Below are 19,140 nucleotides of genomic sequence, written 5' to 3'. Positions count from 1 at the left end.
CCACCACCTGAGATCTAATAAAATGCCTCGCTTCCCCTGAAATCTTCAACCTCTCTGTTTTATCGCTTTTCTTCTTGCTTTTTCAGGCTCCCAATCCAATTGTATATCTTCAAACCTTTGCCGGGAAGCCCGACATCAAATCAGAAACCGTTAGGGAAGGTGAAACCCCCCGCCACCCCATTTTGTTTCCTTTTCCTTTTCCCCTGGATTCACTGTTGTTTCCGTACATGCCGGTGTATCCGTACATGCAGATGCATGTACGTACAATCTCGTGCTCTAATGGCGATGCATGGCTTCCTCTGCGAGATCCCTTCTCGATGATTTCTCGGGTTCTCGTTGATGGGGCCGTGATGTGTTGCTTTCGTGATCCGGGGTTCCCGTATTTCAGCATGAAAGATGTGATTTTTCTCTCTGGGGTTGTTCTTGTGGATTTGTCTGGTTTTGAGTTATGGTTGTTTGTAACTGCAATGGCTTATTCGATGAATTTGTGTGTGTGCGTGTGTTTTTTTTTATTGATTTTTTTCTGCTCATCCCGTCCACTTGTTCATAAAAAAGGATTACGGAAAGCTATTTGGGAAGTTTAGGTGATTACGATTGTTATTTGCTATCTAAACTGTAGAAATTTAGACGGATGGAAATTGAAAGATGCTTCTATTTCCACAAGGTGATCTGGTTACTGGTTGCCCACTTAGATTAGAATCTCATGTAGGGTGTTGGTTGCTCCTCGGGTATAATCGAATCGAGTTGAACACCCGTGCTCTCCCTTCTGAGCAAAGAATATGTCATAAAAACAAATCAAAACTCCGTTTTTAATCTTGAAGAGCTTCTATCCTGTAGCTGTGTGTTCAAGCTGTGTCTTTGTTTGATTACTGCAGTTGTCAATGATATATTCTCCTTTCCTTGTGCATATTTCATCTTTGGGTTTTTTGGGTTTAGTGGATGGAACAGTAAGGACGGACTTGGGCTTTTCGTGCTAATAGTTACCAACTTGTTATGATCTTTCTTGAGACATGCTTAAGTTGAAAGTTGACTCTCATGTCAGGATTGTCGAGCTTATTCCCTGTTCGCACACTCCCTGAAGCTTGAAATGAAGTTTTAGCATAGGATATTACTGTTGAAGATGTTGCTTTCCTTGTCTTTTAGTATTGGAAAACTTCATAGTAAATTGAAATCGACCTGTCTGCACAGCTCTCCGTATTAGAAATTAGAAAAGGCATTAGCTGATCTTTCTGCAATGAGGTATCCATATTCAAATAGTTCTTTAAGTGAATCTTAGGGCACGCAAACCATTCTTTCCGCCAAATTGATACTGTAAAAAATAGTCCACTGTGTGTCCGGAGATGCTGAATCTGTTACAATGATGTGATTAGCCGAAACACTGGTGTCTTGTATAACTGGATAGTTCTCTGCATAGTCATTTCTATCCTGATCTTCCTAACCCCTTTCGGCCTGATTCAGCAGCCATATCGTTAACTCTTCTATGTTCGTTTCATGGTTCAGAATGGATCAGCAAGGACATAATCAGCCTCCAGCTATGGGGGTTGTTGCTAACACAGCCCCACTCCCCTATGGGACGAGCCCATATTCGCCTCCTCAGATGGGGGTACCTCCTAGCTACGCTCCTATGGTTGGTGGGCCAATCCAGTCACCGGGTCAACCAGGTGGAGCCCAACTCGCGCAGCACCAACTTGCCTACCAGCAGATCCACCAGCAGCAGCAACAGCAGCTCCAGCAACAACTCCAAACCTTCTGGGGTAATCAGTACCAGGAGATTGAAAAAGTCACCGATTTCAAGAACCACAGCCTCCCCTTGGCGAGGATCAAGAAGATCATGAAAGCCGATGAGGATGTCAGGATGATCTCAGCAGAGGCTCCAATAGTCTTTGCCCGAGCTTGTGAGATGTTCATACTGGAACTCACCCTCCGGTCATGGAACCACACGGAAGAGAACAAGCGGAGGACCCTGCAGAAGAATGACATTGCAGCGGCGATAACTCGGACCGACATTTTCGATTTTTTGGTTGATATTGTCCCAAGGGAGGACCTGAAAGATGAAGTTCTCGGTGTTGGTACTGTGCCGAGAGGACCGGTGGGGCCTGGGGATGCGCTCCCATACTGCTATGTGCCACCTCAGCCGGGGGCCCCACAGGTTGGGAACCCAGGAATGTTCTTGGGGAAGCCCATGATGGACCCTACTCTGTATGGGCAGCAGCAGGCTCATCCGTATATGGGTCAGACTACGTGCCCTGAGACGTCGGAGCAACAGCAATCACCATCTGATCATTAACTTGCTTCCTTGGAGTCAGCGAGCAACAAAAGGAAGGAAAATAATGTAAGTTTGATGTTTCGATGGTTGATTTATTCGAGTTTTCGCAATTCATGCAATGGCTCGTGTTTCTTGCTTAGTAAAAGAACAAGACGACAATCAACAATGTTGCACTTCTACTAAAAGGAAAACTTGCTCTTGTTTTCTGGAAAGCCAAGGACTGGAATGAGAATGGTATTCGACAAATTCGGTTCTAATTCTGATTGTGTCTCGTGGTATTGGGTCTGTTTTTCCCCTTAGTTGTTGTCATCGGTGGCCTCAGAATACTGCTCTGATGGCTGGTTTCATTTCTTGCAGAACATACCGCAAGAGCCTTTGGAGGCTGAGGATCAGGAATTCAACATAGACTGGGCTACGAGCTGTAAGAATGTGTAAATAGATGTGCTCGGCACAAGTGAGTCACTGTTCTTTGATGATCGAACCGATAATATTCTATTCTCTTGGTGGCTTGTCTCCACGTTCCTACTTTGGTAACAGCTTATTATGAGATCCACGACTATTTTCATTCCATTTCTTGGCAACAAAGGATGCTCTGTTTTCAGCTGTTTTCTGTGGCTGTTCTGGCAGCCTGCTGCTACGTTTGAATTCGGAATTCTGCCTCTGCTGTTCAAATTCAGAATTCTACCTAAGAGAAATTACCTTCCTTACTTCGTACGAGTAGCGCATGTCCCACATCCCGGCTTTTAAATGGCCCAAGGTAGGTCTAGTAGGGGTTTTAATAATCGGCTTACTAGGCCCTTTCGAGACCTGCCCAGTTTAACAGCAATGAACAGGTCCATGTATTCACGTAAGTTAAGTCTAGACTTCTCGACTTGACCTCAATTGGCAGGTGGTCGGACCCGAGATGTCCATTCTAGAGATCTCGACTAGACCTCTATTGACAGGGTGGTCGGACCCTAGATGTCCATTCGGATTTACGCTTTCATTCGACAATCATGGCAGGTTTTTAACCAAATCATTTTCATATCAAAGCAAAATTAGAAGGATAATTAATTCGTATTAATGAATACCTTCCCATTGTTGGGCTGTTCATACCAATTTCAAAAAAAAATTGTTGATCAACTCCTATTGAAAAATATACATGGGACGTGGAATAAGAATCTGCAGCAAATCAGTGAATGAAATCTCATGTAATTCAATACCTACCAAAATAATGTCATGGTGTTCAAATAAGCGCAAGAACAGTTATCATATGGAGCGCGGATTTGGTATGTTTAAGGGCTCGCTTTCATCTCATTGCAACCCGGGGATGCCACGCACGAGTTCTCAAACTCGGGAATATCCATCGAGTCTATAGTGTGTCCTACATATCCGATGCTTATAAGGTTCGTCCGTTCGATCCCTACTGTTGAAGCTACAGGAAGGACTGCCTCCCCTCCCCCCTCTGTCCTTCCCAAGTTTTGTGTATTTAAGAGCTCACTGTGTGTCTGAGCAACCCACCCAGCCAGGAGGGCCGGACATGAGTTCTCGAACTCGGGTATATTGGTTCAGTCTGTAGTGCGTCCCACATGTCTGATGGTCATAGTCATGGTATGTTTGATCCCAATTTCTCGAGGCGAAATAAAGGGCCACCACTCCCTCTCCCCGGTCATTCCAGAGTTCGGCAGAAGAATTGTCATAGGAGGATCTGCTCTTTCCGGAACCTGTCATTTACTCTACCCTTACTGGGGTCGAGTGGAGGTTAAACGGATCTTGCATATCTTATGGTTATAATTTCCGATCAGTTTAACTATAATCTTCAAATCTGCGAAAATCGCTGCCACCCAGTTCCCTCGAGGTTCTTCCGGGGTTCAGCAGAAGAATTGTCATGGGAGGATATCTTCTTCATAAGCCTCGGCATTAGTTCTACCCTTGCCAGACTGAAGAAGAGCCCATAATGCCCATCGGGCACAGGCCATTGTTTATTACGACCGACTCTTCCCGATGTGCAGGAGACATGCCTTTGATTCAGCCTCAAAGGTATGGTGCTGTTTCAGTACCACTTCGGGAGGCATCTAATTCGATTCCTCTTCGTCGGTCATTTGATTGAGTATGAGGCTCGGCAAGCTAGATCCAAAATATACGCGCGGCACACCACCAGCCCCAGGGAAGTGCAGTTTCACACCACATCCATCGCTCGGTGGTTGAGATTCATGTCGAACAGCTTTTGATTATTCTCTTTAGAAGACGAAGCATCATATTACAAGGGAGGGATATACCCGGCCATGGCCAACATGCCTCTGCAGGCCAGATTTGGCATGTTGGATAGGATGCCCCATCCTCACAATAGGTTGAGTACTCCAATGAACCCGACAAGCTGGAACTCTATATGGTCCTAGGAAACGGACCGACAAAAGAAACCTAAGACGATGCATTAGGGGAAGTACCGGTGGCTACACAATTAAGTTCGATTTGCTTATAGTGGGAGATGATGGAGCTGCAGCACGATTGTACTGTGTTAAAGCATGCTTGATATAACATTAGTGTAATTAAATTAAATAGATTCATTTGTAATAATTATTAAGAAAATTTTGCTCTCTTAAATAGGTTATCTCAATACATAAATAGGTTATCTATATTATATATATATGTGTGTGTGTGTGAAAGCAAGACACAATGTAGGTCCGGCCAGATGACTTAAGAAAGCTTTGATCTGAATAGAATATTTTTCGATTTTTTTTAGTTTTTAAAATTTTAAATTAATGTTATTATAAAATTAGCAACAAAATTTTTCGAAATAATTTTCGGTTATAATATCCCCCATTTAAAAAATATTGAGAATATCACAAATCTTTTGGATACTATGGTTATCTCTACTTGAATGCAACATGAATTTTTTTAATGTAGTTTTTTTAGGTTTTTATTTTTTTTTTATTTTTGGAATTATTTTTAATAAATTTTTTTAAAGATATCTCATCATAAAATTCGATTTCTTGATTTTTTAATTTTTATAATTTATATAACATACTATATTTGAAATAAATGAGAAGATTTTATTATATATAAATATTATTAATAATCTTGAATTTTTAAAAATAAAACAAATATTTAATCACATATCCGTTTCTGAATAAAATTTTCTCAATTTTTTGAGTTTTTAAAATTTTAAATTATCTTTTATTATAAAATTAACTGTAAAAACTTTTGAAATAATTTTCGGATATAATATCCCATTTAAAAAAATCGAGAATATCAAAAAATCTTTTGAACATTATGGTTATCTCTAATTGAGGACAATATGAATTTTTTGAATGGAATTTTTTGGGTTTTTATTTTTATTTTCGGAATTATTTTTAATAAAAAATATTTTTTAAAGATATCTCATCTTAAAATCTTATTTCTTAAAGCGCCGCTTCAAATATTCAAAATTATAGGATGACTGAGCGATTCAGTCAAATAAAAGTAAATTCCCATTTACTTAATGATTAAGCACTTTTTTGACTGAATGATTAAGTTAAGTCAATTTTTATATTGTGTTATCAAACAAACTGAACTCAATTAAGTGCTGAAATTTTTGAGTTATCAACCTAGGTAGCCTTTATGTTGCACTAATCAGTCTTGCAATTGAATCTGTAACATGCATATCATCAAATTTCTTTTGCACATGTAATATTTAAATGACTAATATTCATCCAAGATTAAGACAAAGGATCAAAGAGATATCTTAAATATCGGATATTAAAATTTAAAATGCCGGATGCAAAATATTTACATTGTAATGTGTCAAAATTTTATTACACCACATGACGAGATATAATTTTTTTCTAAATGTTCCATAAGCCTTTCCTTTTCAAGATGAGGCCTCCTTTGATTTGTTTACCCCTAAACCTCTCTTTCTGGTTACTGGTAGTGCAACATCTACCCATCCTCTTGCTAGTTTCACGGGGCGCAACGGAAGCGAAAAAGGAACAGAAATTCAAAATTTCCTACCCGTGAAACTAATCCCAAGACCTACTAGAAAAATAAGAGTAAATAAAAGCGTACCTGGAATATTTAATATAGTCGACCGAGCGTCCCACGCGTGACGCCTCTACCGGTATCCACACCGACTTTGTCGACGAGTCTTCGAGATCGGCGGTGCTAGCGACCAACACTCGAAAGAAACACCGATGCAACACCCGAAATTTTTAGACTAATGGACCAATTTGAGTTTGAACAATTCAACCCAAATTATATTAATATAAACTTATATGCATACACATATCATATATGTATATAAATATGTCTGCACGTATATATATATATATATATGCATACACATTATACATATAAAGCATACACACACACTTTTTTGAATCCATCTCTTCTACTGCTTTTATAAGCAAATGGGGAGACAATTTCTTTTCCCATGACCGATGTGGGATGAAGGGAAATTAGTGTCCCCAAGTGACATGTGTCCATACACATGTCCATCCAAACAAAAGCCATGTGTCACCATATTAATTGTGCATCAATTTGGTCCATTTAATCTAATAAATCGAGTCTAATTAATCGACAAATTTAATCTCATTAAATATCCGATTAATCGGTCACACCATAAATCATCTAATCTCAATTAGACGTTTTTATTATTCCAAAATATCTCGTCAATTTAGTCGTAGTGTGTGACCCTGTAGGTTCCCAATTACGTTGACAGTAATATCGAAATCTCTATTTCAATATTACAAACAATGAGCGGCATCTAGCAATGCATCACTATTACTCAAGTAATCGGAAAGTCAATTTCTCGACGAACCTTGTGACCTACGTTACCATGTAATATAATCCATTTGTTCTCTATATCTCTATTGAGCCCAAGGCATGGTCGATGACATCCTTGTATGGCTCAATATCTCTTTTTCTTAGTTTACCGGGTAAGTCTATCAGAACAAATGAGCTCGATATCGTTATATCGACTCATTTGGGTATGCATACACTTTTAGACTTAACCACCAAGTGGCCGTGAGATATCGCTCCCGTTTCGTAGGAGGGACAAATCCTATCTTGGTTACTCACATTCCTCTCCATGCTCTGTGATATACCCAATAACTGTCTTTATAACCAGCCTGTTACGGTAGCGTTTGACAGTATCAAAGTATATGACATTACATGTAGGAATCCATGGTGACCTCAAGTCAAAGGACCATTACACTATAGTCACTTTGAGATATGCTAATGACAATCACGTAACAAACCATGTAGCAATCTCATGGCGGGTCAGTCCAATACACATTACTCTTAATGTATACATGTGGTGTGATTTGATATCTCCATATCCATGACCTATGAGATTTGGTCATCAATCAACACTCACACTAGTCTAACCGTATTACCGTTGTCCTAATTAACGATAATACTTTGACTATGGACATTTAGGAATAATGTTCAGTAATTATAGGATCTCACAATCAAGTCACACTTGATGCCTATTGAACCTACTATTCCAAGGACATTATTGTGTAAAATCATATTTAGCGCAATCTACACAATAACAGATATGCCTCGTTTTATAATGAAATAGATATCATATTACAAAACTGATTATAGATTGCCTCTAGGGCATACACCAATTCCCAACAATCTCCCACTTGCACTAGAGCCAATCTGGCACATGTCTTATGCCAATAGATCTAGTGTGAGCCTCGTGCTTGCGCTGCACAAGAGGCTTCGTAAGTGGATCTGCGAGATTCTCATCTGTTGGTATTCTGCATATCTTCACATCTCCTCTGTCGATGATCTCGCGAATGAGATGGAAGCGCCTGAGTATATGTTTGGATCGCTGGTGAGACCTGGGTTCCTTAGCTTGCGCAATGGCTCCATTGTTGTCACAATAGAGATCCACTGGGTCTGCGATGCTAGGAACCACAACAAGTTCTGTCACGAACTTCTTGATCCAAACGGCCTCTTTTGCAGCGTTAGAGGCAGCAATATACTCGGCCTCTGTGGTAGAATCGGCTACTGTCTCCTGTTTGGAACTCTTCCAACTCACAGCACCTCCATTCAGGCAGAACACATACCCTGACTGCGATCTACTGTCGTCCTTATCGGTCTGGAAGCTAGCATCGGTGTAACCTCTTACAACGAGCTCTTCTTCGCCTCCATATACCAAAAACATCTCCTTAGTCCTTCGTAAGTACTTAAGGATGTTCTTTACTGCAATCCAGTGTCTTTCACCTGGATCTGATTGGTATCGACTCGTCATACTCAAAGCATACGAGACATCTGATCGAGTGCATAACATAGCATACATGATGGATCCAATAGCTGACGCATATGGAATCCTATTCATGCGGTCCCTCTCCTCTCGAGTAGAAGGACTCTGAGCCTTCGAAAGGCTTATGCCATGTAACATAGGCAGCGACCCTTTCTTAGAATCCTGCATGCTAAAGCGCCGAAGCACTTTATCTATGTATGCACTCTAACTTAGGCCAAGCAGTCTCTTGGATCTATCTCTATAGATCCTAATACCTAGCATGTAGGTAGCTTCGCCTAAGTCCTTCATAGAGAAACACCTTCCCAACCAAGTCTTCACAGACTGTAGGGAAGGAATGTCATTCCCAATCAGAAGTATGTCGTCTACATACAACACCAGGAAGATTACTACGCTCCCACTAACCTTCTTGTAAACACAGGGTTCATCTTCATTCTTGATGAAACCAAACTCTTTGATTGCATCATCAAAACGAAGATTCCAGCTCCTAGAAGCTTGCTTCAGTCCATAAATAGACCGTTGTAGCTTACAAACCTTTCCGGCACAATGTGGATCGACAAAACCCTCAGGTTGTGTCATAAACACATCTTCGAGGAGCTTCCCGTTCAGGAAAGCAGTTTTGACATCCATTTGCCAGATCTCATAATCATAATAAGCTGCAATTGCAAGCAAGATCCTGATGGATTTAAGCATAGCTACTGGGGAAAAGGTTTCGTCATAGTCAACACCATGAACTTGTCTGAAACCTTTTGCCACAAGTCGGCCCTTAAAGGTAATCACATTACCGTCCATGTCAGTCTTCTTCTTGAAGACCCACTTACACCCAATGGGTTTTGCCCCTTCAGGTGGATCAACCAAAGTCCATACTTGGTTAGTGTACATGGACTCCATCTCAGATCTCATGGCCTCCAGCCATTTCTCAGAGTCTGGGCCTATTACGGCTTCCGCATAGGTTGTAGGCTCATCATTATCTATGAGCAATACGTCATTGTCTTGAGTCACGAGAAATCCATATCTCTCGGGCTCATGACGTATCCTACTAGACCTACGAGGCTCCTGTGTCACCTGTGTAGAAGATTGTGCCACAACAACTTGTGGTACTTGTTCTGAAACATCGCCCGTCGATTGGTCAATGTCATTTTGTGGTAGAACTTCCCCAAGTTCTAATTTCCTCCCACTAGTTCCTTTGGAGAGAAACTCTTTCTCAAGGAATACCGCAGTTCGAGCGACAAACACTTTGCCCTCGATGGGATTATAGAAATAGTATCCTCGAGTTTCCTTAGGATACCCCACGAAGTAACATTTGTCCGATTTAGGGCCAAGCTTATCCGAAGACAATCTCTTCACATAAGCTTCGCAACCCCATATCTTTAGAAAAGACATCTTGGGACGTTTCCCATACCACATCTCATATGGTGTCCTTTCAACTGATTTCGACGGAGCATTGTTTAATATGAGAGCAGCTGTCTGTAGAGCATATCCCCAAAAGGAGTCAGGTAAGTTTGCATGACTCATCAAAGATCGAACCATATCTAATAAAGTTCGATTCCTCCTCTCAGCTACACCATTCCATTGTGGTGTTCCAGGTGGAGTCAGTTGAGATAAAATCCCACACTGTTTAAGATAGTCAGCGAACTCATAGCTCAAATATTCACCTCCTCGATCTGATCGAAGAACTTTAATGCTCTTACCCAACTGATTCTCCACTTCATTCTTAAATTCTTTGAACTTTTCAAAGGATTCAGATTTGTGTTTCATCAAAAACACATATCCAAATCTACTGAAATCATCAGTAAATGTAATGAAGTAGAGATACCCACCTCTAGCAAGCTTGTTCACTGGTCCACATACATCGGTATGTATGAGAGCCAAAAGATCACTAGCTCGCTCACCTTTTCCGGTAAAAGGGGCCTTAGTCATTTTCCCCATTAAGCAAGGTTCGCATGTCTCGATCGATTCTAAATCAAACGAGTCCAGTAATCCATCCTTATGGAGTCTAGAGACGCGATTCTCGCTAATATGGCCTAAACGACAATGCCAGAGGTAAGTCGGGTTCGAATCATTAGATTTGAGCCGTTTGGTTTCCACATTATAAATAGGCGTATCTAGATCAAGAACATACAGACCATTACTTAAATGTGCACTGCCATAATATACATCATTCATGTACATAGAACAACACTTGTTCTTTATAGTGAAACAAAATCCCTTCTTGTCCAAACAAGAAACAGATATTATGTTTCTACTAATAGCAGGTACATAATAACAGTCGTTAAGATCTAATACAAGCCCAGTAGGTAAAACTAGGTGATAAGTTCCTACAGTTAATGTAGCAACTCTTGCTCCATTTCCAACTCGTAGGTCCACCTCGCCCTTTGTCAACGATCTACTGTCCTTTAGGTCCTGTATATTTCCACAAATATGAGCACCACATCCGGTATCTAATACCCAAGATGTAGAAGTAGTAGATACATTAATCTCTATAACATGGATACCTGAAGTGGAAGTCTCACTTCCCTTCTTCTTCTTCAACTCTTCCAGGTATATCTTACAATTCCGCTTCCAATGTCCAGTGTTGCCACAATGGAAGCAGTAATCATTCTTCGCCACCTTGGCTTTAGGCTTCAACGCACCCAAGTCAAAATTGGATGCACCTTTAGCCTTCTTGCCTTTACTCTTGCTCTTGCCCTTTCTTTTGGTCCCTTGGACCATTAGAACGGATGTCCCCTTGCTGATATCATGCTCAGCTGTTCTCAACATGCTAAGCAGTTCAGGCAATGGTTTATTGTAGTCATTCATATTATAGCTCATAATGAACTGACTATAACTGCTGGGCAGCGACTGTAGGACTAAATCTGTGACCAACTCTTGACCAAGAGGAAATCCCAGTCTTCCCAGAGTCTCAACGTACCCAATCATCTTGAGTACATGAAGACCCACCGGGCTACCCTCAGTCAACCTTGCCTGAAAAAGTGCTTTAGAGATCTCGAATCTCTCATGTCGGGCCTGCTCTTGATAGAGCTGCCTGAGATGCACGATCATATCGTACGCCTTCATGTTCTCGTGTTGCTTCTGAAGCTCCGAGTCCATGGTGACTAACATGAGACATCCGACGTTTACGGCATCATCATGATGCTTACTATAAGCATCTTTCTCAGCTTGGGGGGCATCGTCAGGCGGTGGCGCAAGAAGAGGTTGCTCTAAGACATATAGCTTCTTTTCTTGGGTGAGAACAATTCTCAAGTTTCGATACCAACCAAGGAAATTATTCCCTGACAGTTTGTCCTTATCAAGGACGGATCGCAAACAGAAAGTACTAGAAGTGCTCCCTGCCATGGTAACTACCATAGAAATATACAAAATAAGTATTATGACACAACAATATTTAATGAGGACTTTATAAATATTGCTCCCACTATTTATATCAAATCAATGACCCTCAACATTGATTCAGAGAATATCATTCTCATAGTAGCTCAAGATCCATATCTCACCAAGCTCTGAGTCAGCGAGGGCTGATTCACCAAGAACTGGCTATTTAGGTAGGGAACTCACTTTCCCAATTGCATCACATGCAACTCTTGATTAGTTGAGTGAATAACTCCTTATTCAAATTTATCTTATAGATCGATGCCCAACTACATGCCTCTGAACTCCTAATCTTATTAGGCTTGCTCAGTTAAGTCCGACCCACTGGTAAACACAACGTCTTACTAGGATAGATAAGGGCATCCTGCGAAGGCAAGGTCTACACACTCATCGATCTTGGTCTTGACGAGCGTTACACGGTGGAAGGATATGGACTTAATATTTTGAGGGATTTGATTAACATTTAATCGATCTCACTATACACTATTATGTAACTATTACATAATAGTCCACACGTATAACTATTATACTAACACAACTAGGACATAGTCCATGTCTAACAGTCATGCACCGCAAATATCAAACATAATCATACCAGTACCAAGCATAAAATCATATTTTATGCTATTATCTACTCAGATTCTAACTAGCTAGGCTCTGATACCAATTGCTAGTTTCACGGGGCGCAACGGAAGCGAAAAAGGAACAGAAATTCAAAATTTCCTACCCGTGAAACTAATCCCAAGACCTACTAGAAAAATAAGAGTAAATAAAAGCGTACCTGGAATATTTAATATAGTCGACCGAGCGTCCCACGCGTGACGCCTCTACCGGTATCTACACCGACTTTGTCGACGAGTCTTCGAGATCGGCGGTGCTAGCGACCAACACTCGAAAGAAACACCGATGCAACACCCGAAATTTTTAGACTAATGGACCAATTTGAGTTTGAACAATTCAACCCAAATTATATTAATATAAACTTATATGCATACACATATCATATATGTATATAAATATGTCTGCACGTATATATATATATGCATACACATTATACATATAAAGCATACACACACTTTTTTGAATCCATCTCTTCTACTGCTTTTATAAGCAAATGGGGAGACAATTTCTTTTCCCATGACCGATGTGGGATGAAGGGAAATTAGTGTCCCCAAGTGACATGTGTCCATACACATGTCCATCCAAACAAAAGCCATGTGTCACCATATTAATTGTGCATCAATTTGGTCCATTTAATCTAATAAATCGAGTCTAATTAATCGACAAATTTAATCTCATTAAATATCCGATTAATCGGTCACACCATAAATCATCTAATCTCAATTAGACGTTTTTATTATTCCAAAATATCTCGTCAATTTAGTCGTAGTGTGTGACCCTGTAGGTTCCCAATTACGTTGACAGTAATATCGAAATCTCTATTTCAATATTACAAACAATGAGCGGCATCTAGCAATGCATCACTATTACTCAAGTAATCGGAAAGTCAATTTCTCGACGAACCTTGTGACCTACGTTACCATGTAATATAATCCATTTGTCCTCTATATCTCTATTGAGCCCAAGGCATGGTCGATGACATCCTTGTATGGCTCAATATCTCTTTTTCTTAGTTTACCGGGTAAGTCTATCAGAACAAATGAGCTCGATATCGTTATATCGACTCATTTGGGTATGCATACACTTTTAGACTTAACCACCAAGTGGCCGTGAGATATCGCTCCCGTTTCGTAGGAGGGACAAATCCTATCTTGGTTACTCACATTCCTCTCCATGCTCTGTGATATACCCAATAACTGTCTTTATAACCAGCCTGTTACGGTAGCGTTTGACAGTATCAAAGTATATGACATTACATGTAGGAATCCATGGTGACCTCAAGTCAAAGGACCATTACACTATAGTCACTTTGAGATATGCTAATGACAATCACGTAACAAACCATGTAGCAATCTCATGGCGGGTCAGTCCAATACACATTACTCTTAATGTATACATGTGGTGTGATTTGATATCTCCATATCCATGACCTATGAGATTTGGTCATCAATCAACACTCACACTAGTCTAACCGTATTACCGTTGTCCTAATTAACGATAATACTTTGACTATGGACATTTAGGAATAATGTTCAGTAATTATAGGATCTCACAATCAAGTCACACTTGATGCCTATTGAACCTACTATTCCAAGGACATTATTGTGTAAAATCATATTTAGCGCAATCTACACAATAACAGATATGCCTCGTTTTATAATGAAATAGATATCATATTACAAAACTGATTATAGATTGCCTCTAGGGCATACACCAATTCCCAACACCTTTGATTTGGAATCGCGGGATTCATTAGACAACTTTTGAGTATACTAATATTAAAATATAAAATAATAATAAGTAAGAAAGGCGTCGTATAACTTCATTTAAAAAATAAAACTTTCTTTGAATTCATACGGAACAAAATTAGAAAATCATCATATCGAATCGAATCCATTTTTTTCTTTTAGAATAAACAGTGACCTTATAATACCTCTCATTTGAGATTATGTGAATTAACCTACTATTGAATTTTATGCGTAAAAATGAAAAAAAATCAAATAAAGTAAATATAAATAAAGGAAAAGGTATTGCAGGATCAGATCAGTTAGGAAAAGGTAGTGCAACTTTAACAAGTTTAATCCTTAACTAGTGGCTAAATGAATAGTTGCAATTATATATTTACAATTTCATTTTTAATTCTATGAACAAAAATAAATCTGTAAAATTTATACTCATAAACACCATTATTTTTTAAGCCTTAATTTACATGGTAAATATCATCAAAGTCCACCATACCACCTAAGACTTCATGCAATAAAATACATATGAATTCATGTAATTAAAGGGGATGCATGCACCCATAGATGTCAAGCAATTAATGATTTTTCCTAAACCAGCAATAGCATACAATGAAATAAAATTGTAATGATTTTGAATAATGTTATATTAAATCCAGTTTGTGACGGATACAAAATTTTCAAGATGAATATTTATATTATTCTAAAATTCTAAAAGACGTCTTTCGTTCGGTGAGATTATGTTTTCTAGATTTTTGGAGAAAAATAATTTTTCTTTTTCTATGTCAAATACCTATTTCATAATATGAAATAAAACATTTGGCTTAATCTTACTTTCCATTTTCGAAATTTCTATTTAGGTTGTTGAAATGAATATCGAGAGTTAATTTTGTTTTTTATTTTTCATAAGAAAGTTGATTGTGGTAGTTGAGGGGTGAAATTTGCATCAAAAATATGTTTGAGGACTGACAATCAAATAAGTCAAAGTATAGGGACCTGCAAGTGTATTTCCACCCCTTGAGTTGCCTGACCCGTCACTTTTTACTTGAGAAACGTACGGAGAAGCGAAAGGGGAACCCTCACCTCTCTGCTCCGGCGATCTCCGGCGAAACTCCCAATGACGTCTCCGATGAGGTGAGTACGGACGCGCTAGCTTTACAGGAATTACTTCCAGCAACTCGTACAGCTATGGTAAGTGGTTAGCTAGTTGATGTGAGCCGATTGACTGAGCTGAGCTCGTTCCTCTTACTGTTCATGGCTATCGGACTGAGTAGCAGCAATCTCGAGCTCATGATAATGCCGGCTAAGGTTGTTTTGGACTCCGATAACACGCATTGCGTCCCTTTCTCTCTAAGTTAATTGCTGCTTTCTGGTACAGATTCTGATAGGAGAGTTGCCTGAAGCACTGATACAGAAATGTTTAGTTGCTAAAAATTGGGCTTCTTGTTCTGTTTAAAGTCTGAAACTTTTCGGTCCATTGAAATGTTAGTCTGCATTAGCCGGTAAATTCGCAAACCTTCTTGGCAGGGAGATATGCTCAGAACTGGAGAATGGGAGCATGAATCACTTCGGGATTTTGTGAAATTTTGGCTTAATTGTTATCCACGCTAAGAAAAAGAGTCGGAATTTCCACAACATGATACTGATCTCCCTACTTGGACTATGGCGGTAGACTGGAATAGAAGGATTTTGAGAGGAAGGGTAGTACCCGAAGCCCGGGTATATTGTTGGATGGATTAAAAGAGTAAATATTTAGGCTTTAGTAGGATTAAAGTTGGGTACTCTGGTTCCGGCTGCTGAAAGTTAACAGGGTCTGAAACATTGTCATGAGAACAAAGCAGCCGTTTTGGTATTAAAGGATATAGCTGTTAATCAGTACAATGTGAATGGCAGTCTATTGCAGCCAGTGTGGAGGAATTATTGCTACAGCAACTTTAAATTTTCAAATGTACCGGGCAAAAATTTCTAGGTCTGGAAGTAGGATTGATGATGGTGTGCAAATGATTTAGGCTATTCTAGCTTGGTCCTTGTTTACTTTCATTCAATGGCTTTGAAGCCGAAATTAAGATCGATCACTCAACATTACTTCAATGCGAGATGATTGCTGGGACTATTAAGTATCTTTTCTTATAAATTCTTAGGTTCAAGTTAGATGCAAATGCACCTAAAATGTAATAAATAATCTTAATTCCATTTGTAATTTTATCCTTAAACAACCCTAATGCATCACATCTTTTGCTGTTTCCCTCGCGCCGCCTTCATTAGATCCTATAAAAGGCCCAGTCTTCCTTTATCTCAGACCACATTTCGATAAAATTGAGGCCTCTCTCACGGGCTTCTCTGAGGTCTCTCCCTTGCTCTCTTTTTGCACTCAGAAAACTTTCTGCTGTTGAGGTTTGCTTTCATTTGGTAGATAAGAAGCATGTTGTAGATAATCTTAGGCATTTACTTTCGGATTTACACAACCACTCTTCCATTTTCATACAGCTAAACTGTGCATTGATTGTTTGCTGAATAAATTACGCATTTACTTTATGATTTGCATTTCCTTTTTTCGTGTATGTCATTCTGTATTATTGTAATGTATGTCAATCGAGAGAGCCGATCTGGTACTTATCGAGCTTGGTGTAGGGGAAAATTTGATTAGTGCGAGTAATTGATGAGATACCGGTCTAATTTCCAAGCTTACAGAATTGAGTTGAGATTAAGCACTGATTTTCGCTGGATTATTAGGTTCTATTATACTCAAGCATGACTCATGATTCGTCAATATTGAAGAGGTTATATAAACCTTCATCTCATTGGATTATAAATGCCATGGCAGTGATTGGAACTTTTATCATAGATTCATTTTTATTTTTTATTTTTTTTGGGAATAAGTTTTTAATGTATTTTTACCCAGCGTTATGTTCTTTCAATTCCAATCTGGTCTCTATTTGTCCTATGGTCTATTATATCATTCTGTTGCTGGTGCTCTATAATTTTTGAGTGCTTAGGTGAATCTTTTATCTGTTGCTGGTGCTCTATAATTTCTTTGTAAAAGTAAACACGAGCTCCACAGATGAGCTGAATAAATCTGAGGGTGCCCAGGATATTTGCCTAAACGGGGAGGCAGTAATGCAGCATTTAAATTACTCGCCTAGTATCTGATTTTCTTGTGCACATTCTATGTAGCACAATCTTATGATATGAATGTAGAGTATCTAATTTAAAGATTTATCCTCAGACTCATGAAGGACCTCCTAACATTCCAGCTGCTAATAGTTTTTCTTGCATTTGAAGATGCTTACCTCAAATCTGTGTGTTTATCAATGTCATCTCACTGATTACCAGCATTACCTTTGCTTCTTCTTTGATGTACTTTAGGTCTAGAGCAGGAAAAGGAAGTAATGGGCCTGAACCTTTAGATCCCAAGCAACCAATACTTGATGTAGCACCTCTCAACAGCTTCCCATATATTGGTCCACCTTCGTCACTGAGCAACCCTACTATCTCAACGATGGAGCCAAATAACGAGGGAGGAGCTCAGCCATCTGGGCCTGCTGTAATTTATGTGCCACCGCATGCAACACAGGAGGAATTGGATAATCTAGCAGCTGCCACTAAATGTGGGGTTACATTGACAGGCAGTGCAGCTCTGGCAACTATTGGGCCAGTAGTTGGAAGAGTCGAACTTTCTGAAAACGAAAATACCTACAGGTTCCGTGTCCTCCTCCCAGGAGTTTCACGTGATGAAAGTACGTCTAAGCATCTCAACAATCTCTGTTTAACGTTGCTTTTGTTGCTATGGTAGTACCATCTGTGCATCACTGTAGGGACTTATTGATTGAATGGTGTTGAAAAAGAGTAAGGAGTTGCTGAGTTATACAAGAGATGCTCGAAAGCAAATGAGAGGGAGCAAATTTTCACGTCCAACCTGGGGACTCATTTCTAGGAAGGCATATATACTCCACCTGTATAACTCAGTAGCCCAGATGTTTACGATCCTCTAGCTATTATCACACATGAATATATTGTGGCTACTTACAGCTAGTTTATAGACTGAGAAATAGCAACTTATTTAGTTTCGATGTCCGATAGAACGAACTGCAGTTTGATTGCTGGAGGAAATGAAGTTCTGCAGATTGATTAGTTGGACATAATGAATTTGTAACTGAGAATAACTTGTAATGTCAATATGTACATGCTGGAGGACTCTGATTGACGTCTTATAATATGAAATAAGATAGGAACTGTGGTGTCTAGTTTCTTTGTTCTTATTATTTCTTGACCTTTTATTTGCTCTGTGAAGTATATGACATTGATTTTCCATTGCAGAGGATTTCAGTTGCGAGGTGAGGCCTGATGGCAAGATCTTAATCAAGGGGATAACGACGATCGGTGAAAAAACTGTCATCAAGCACTCCCATGTCTTCAAGATGCTGACACAGAACTTCCCCCCTCCGGGGCACTTCTCCATCGAGTTTCAGCTACCTGGACCTGTTGAGAATCAACTCTTGGGTGGCTCTTTTGTTGATGGAATCTTAGAGGGTATTGTGAAGAAAAGGTTCCCTGCATAGGTGTATTACTAAATTTAAAGGAAAGAACGTTAAGGAATGAACGTTAAGGCCGCAAAGGAATGACGACCCCTTCAGTCCAAGTTTGCTGATTCTGCCAGGAGCTAAAACAGTATAGAAAGGAGGGAGCAGCGTAGGATTTCTTCAAGCTGGTCAGTCATCGATCGAGCTTTTTGTTGAATTATTCTCTGCTAGATATTATGATAGTTTAGCATAGGATTCATCAGAACTCGGTTTCTTAGGTTTGTTAGAGCTGTGTGTTTCTTAGGATATTTCTTGCATGTTTTCGACTTTATTATGAAAGCTCCTCCGGCATGATTCTAATTTGTCATACAAGTTATGGTGAAGTGAATCACTATC

General features: G+C 39.6%; 2 protein-coding genes across 3 annotated transcripts; both read left to right on the top strand.

Annotated features, from left to right (window-relative positions):
- On the top strand, positions 1–2,869 carry LOC116193049 (nuclear transcription factor Y subunit C-3-like). Of its 2 annotated transcripts, none has more exons than XM_031521799.1 (3): positions 1–159; positions 1,501–2,332; positions 2,624–2,869. In XM_031521799.1, the coding sequence occupies exon 2, from the start codon at positions 1,502–1,504 to the stop codon at positions 2,285–2,287; it is 786 nt and encodes a 261-aa protein (XP_031377659.1). In that variant the 5' UTR covers positions 1–159; position 1,501; the 3' UTR covers positions 2,288–2,332; positions 2,624–2,869. The 2 variants fall into 2 exon arrangements, with proteins under 2 accessions (XP_031377659.1, XP_031377660.1); XM_031521800.1 differs by lacking the exon at positions 1–159 and adding an exon at positions 199–398.
- Positions 2,870–15,257: 12,388 nt separating this feature from the next.
- On the top strand, positions 15,258–19,116 carry LOC116209996 (alpha-crystallin domain-containing protein 22.3). The gene is made up of 3 exons (XM_031543773.1): positions 15,258–15,358; positions 17,591–17,961; positions 18,542–19,116. The coding sequence occupies exons 1-3, from the start codon at positions 15,342–15,344 to the stop codon at positions 18,781–18,783; spliced, it is 630 nt and encodes a 209-aa protein (XP_031399633.1). The 5' UTR covers positions 15,258–15,341; the 3' UTR covers positions 18,784–19,116.
- The last annotated feature ends 24 nt before the right edge of the window (positions 19,117–19,140 follow it).

This window comes from Punica granatum, chromosome 1 (genome assembly GCF_007655135.1).
Source record: "Punica granatum isolate Tunisia-2019 chromosome 1, ASM765513v2, whole genome shotgun sequence".
Classification (NCBI taxonomy): Eukaryota; Viridiplantae; Streptophyta; class Magnoliopsida; order Myrtales; family Lythraceae; genus Punica; species Punica granatum.
The sequence above is the reverse complement of the archived record's forward strand: the minus strand, read 5'-3'. Positions and strand labels throughout refer to the sequence as shown.

Coding starts and splice junctions, on each gene's coding strand:
- LOC116209996 (XM_031543773.1), top strand. Junction 17,962..18,541: donor AGGAGTTTCACGTGATGAAA/GTACGTCTAAGC, acceptor TTTCCATTGCAG/AGGATTTCAGTTGCGAGGTG.
- LOC116193049 (XM_031521799.1), top strand. CDS start 1,502: ATGGATCAGCAAGGACATAATCAGCCTCCAGCTATGGGGGTTGTTGCT.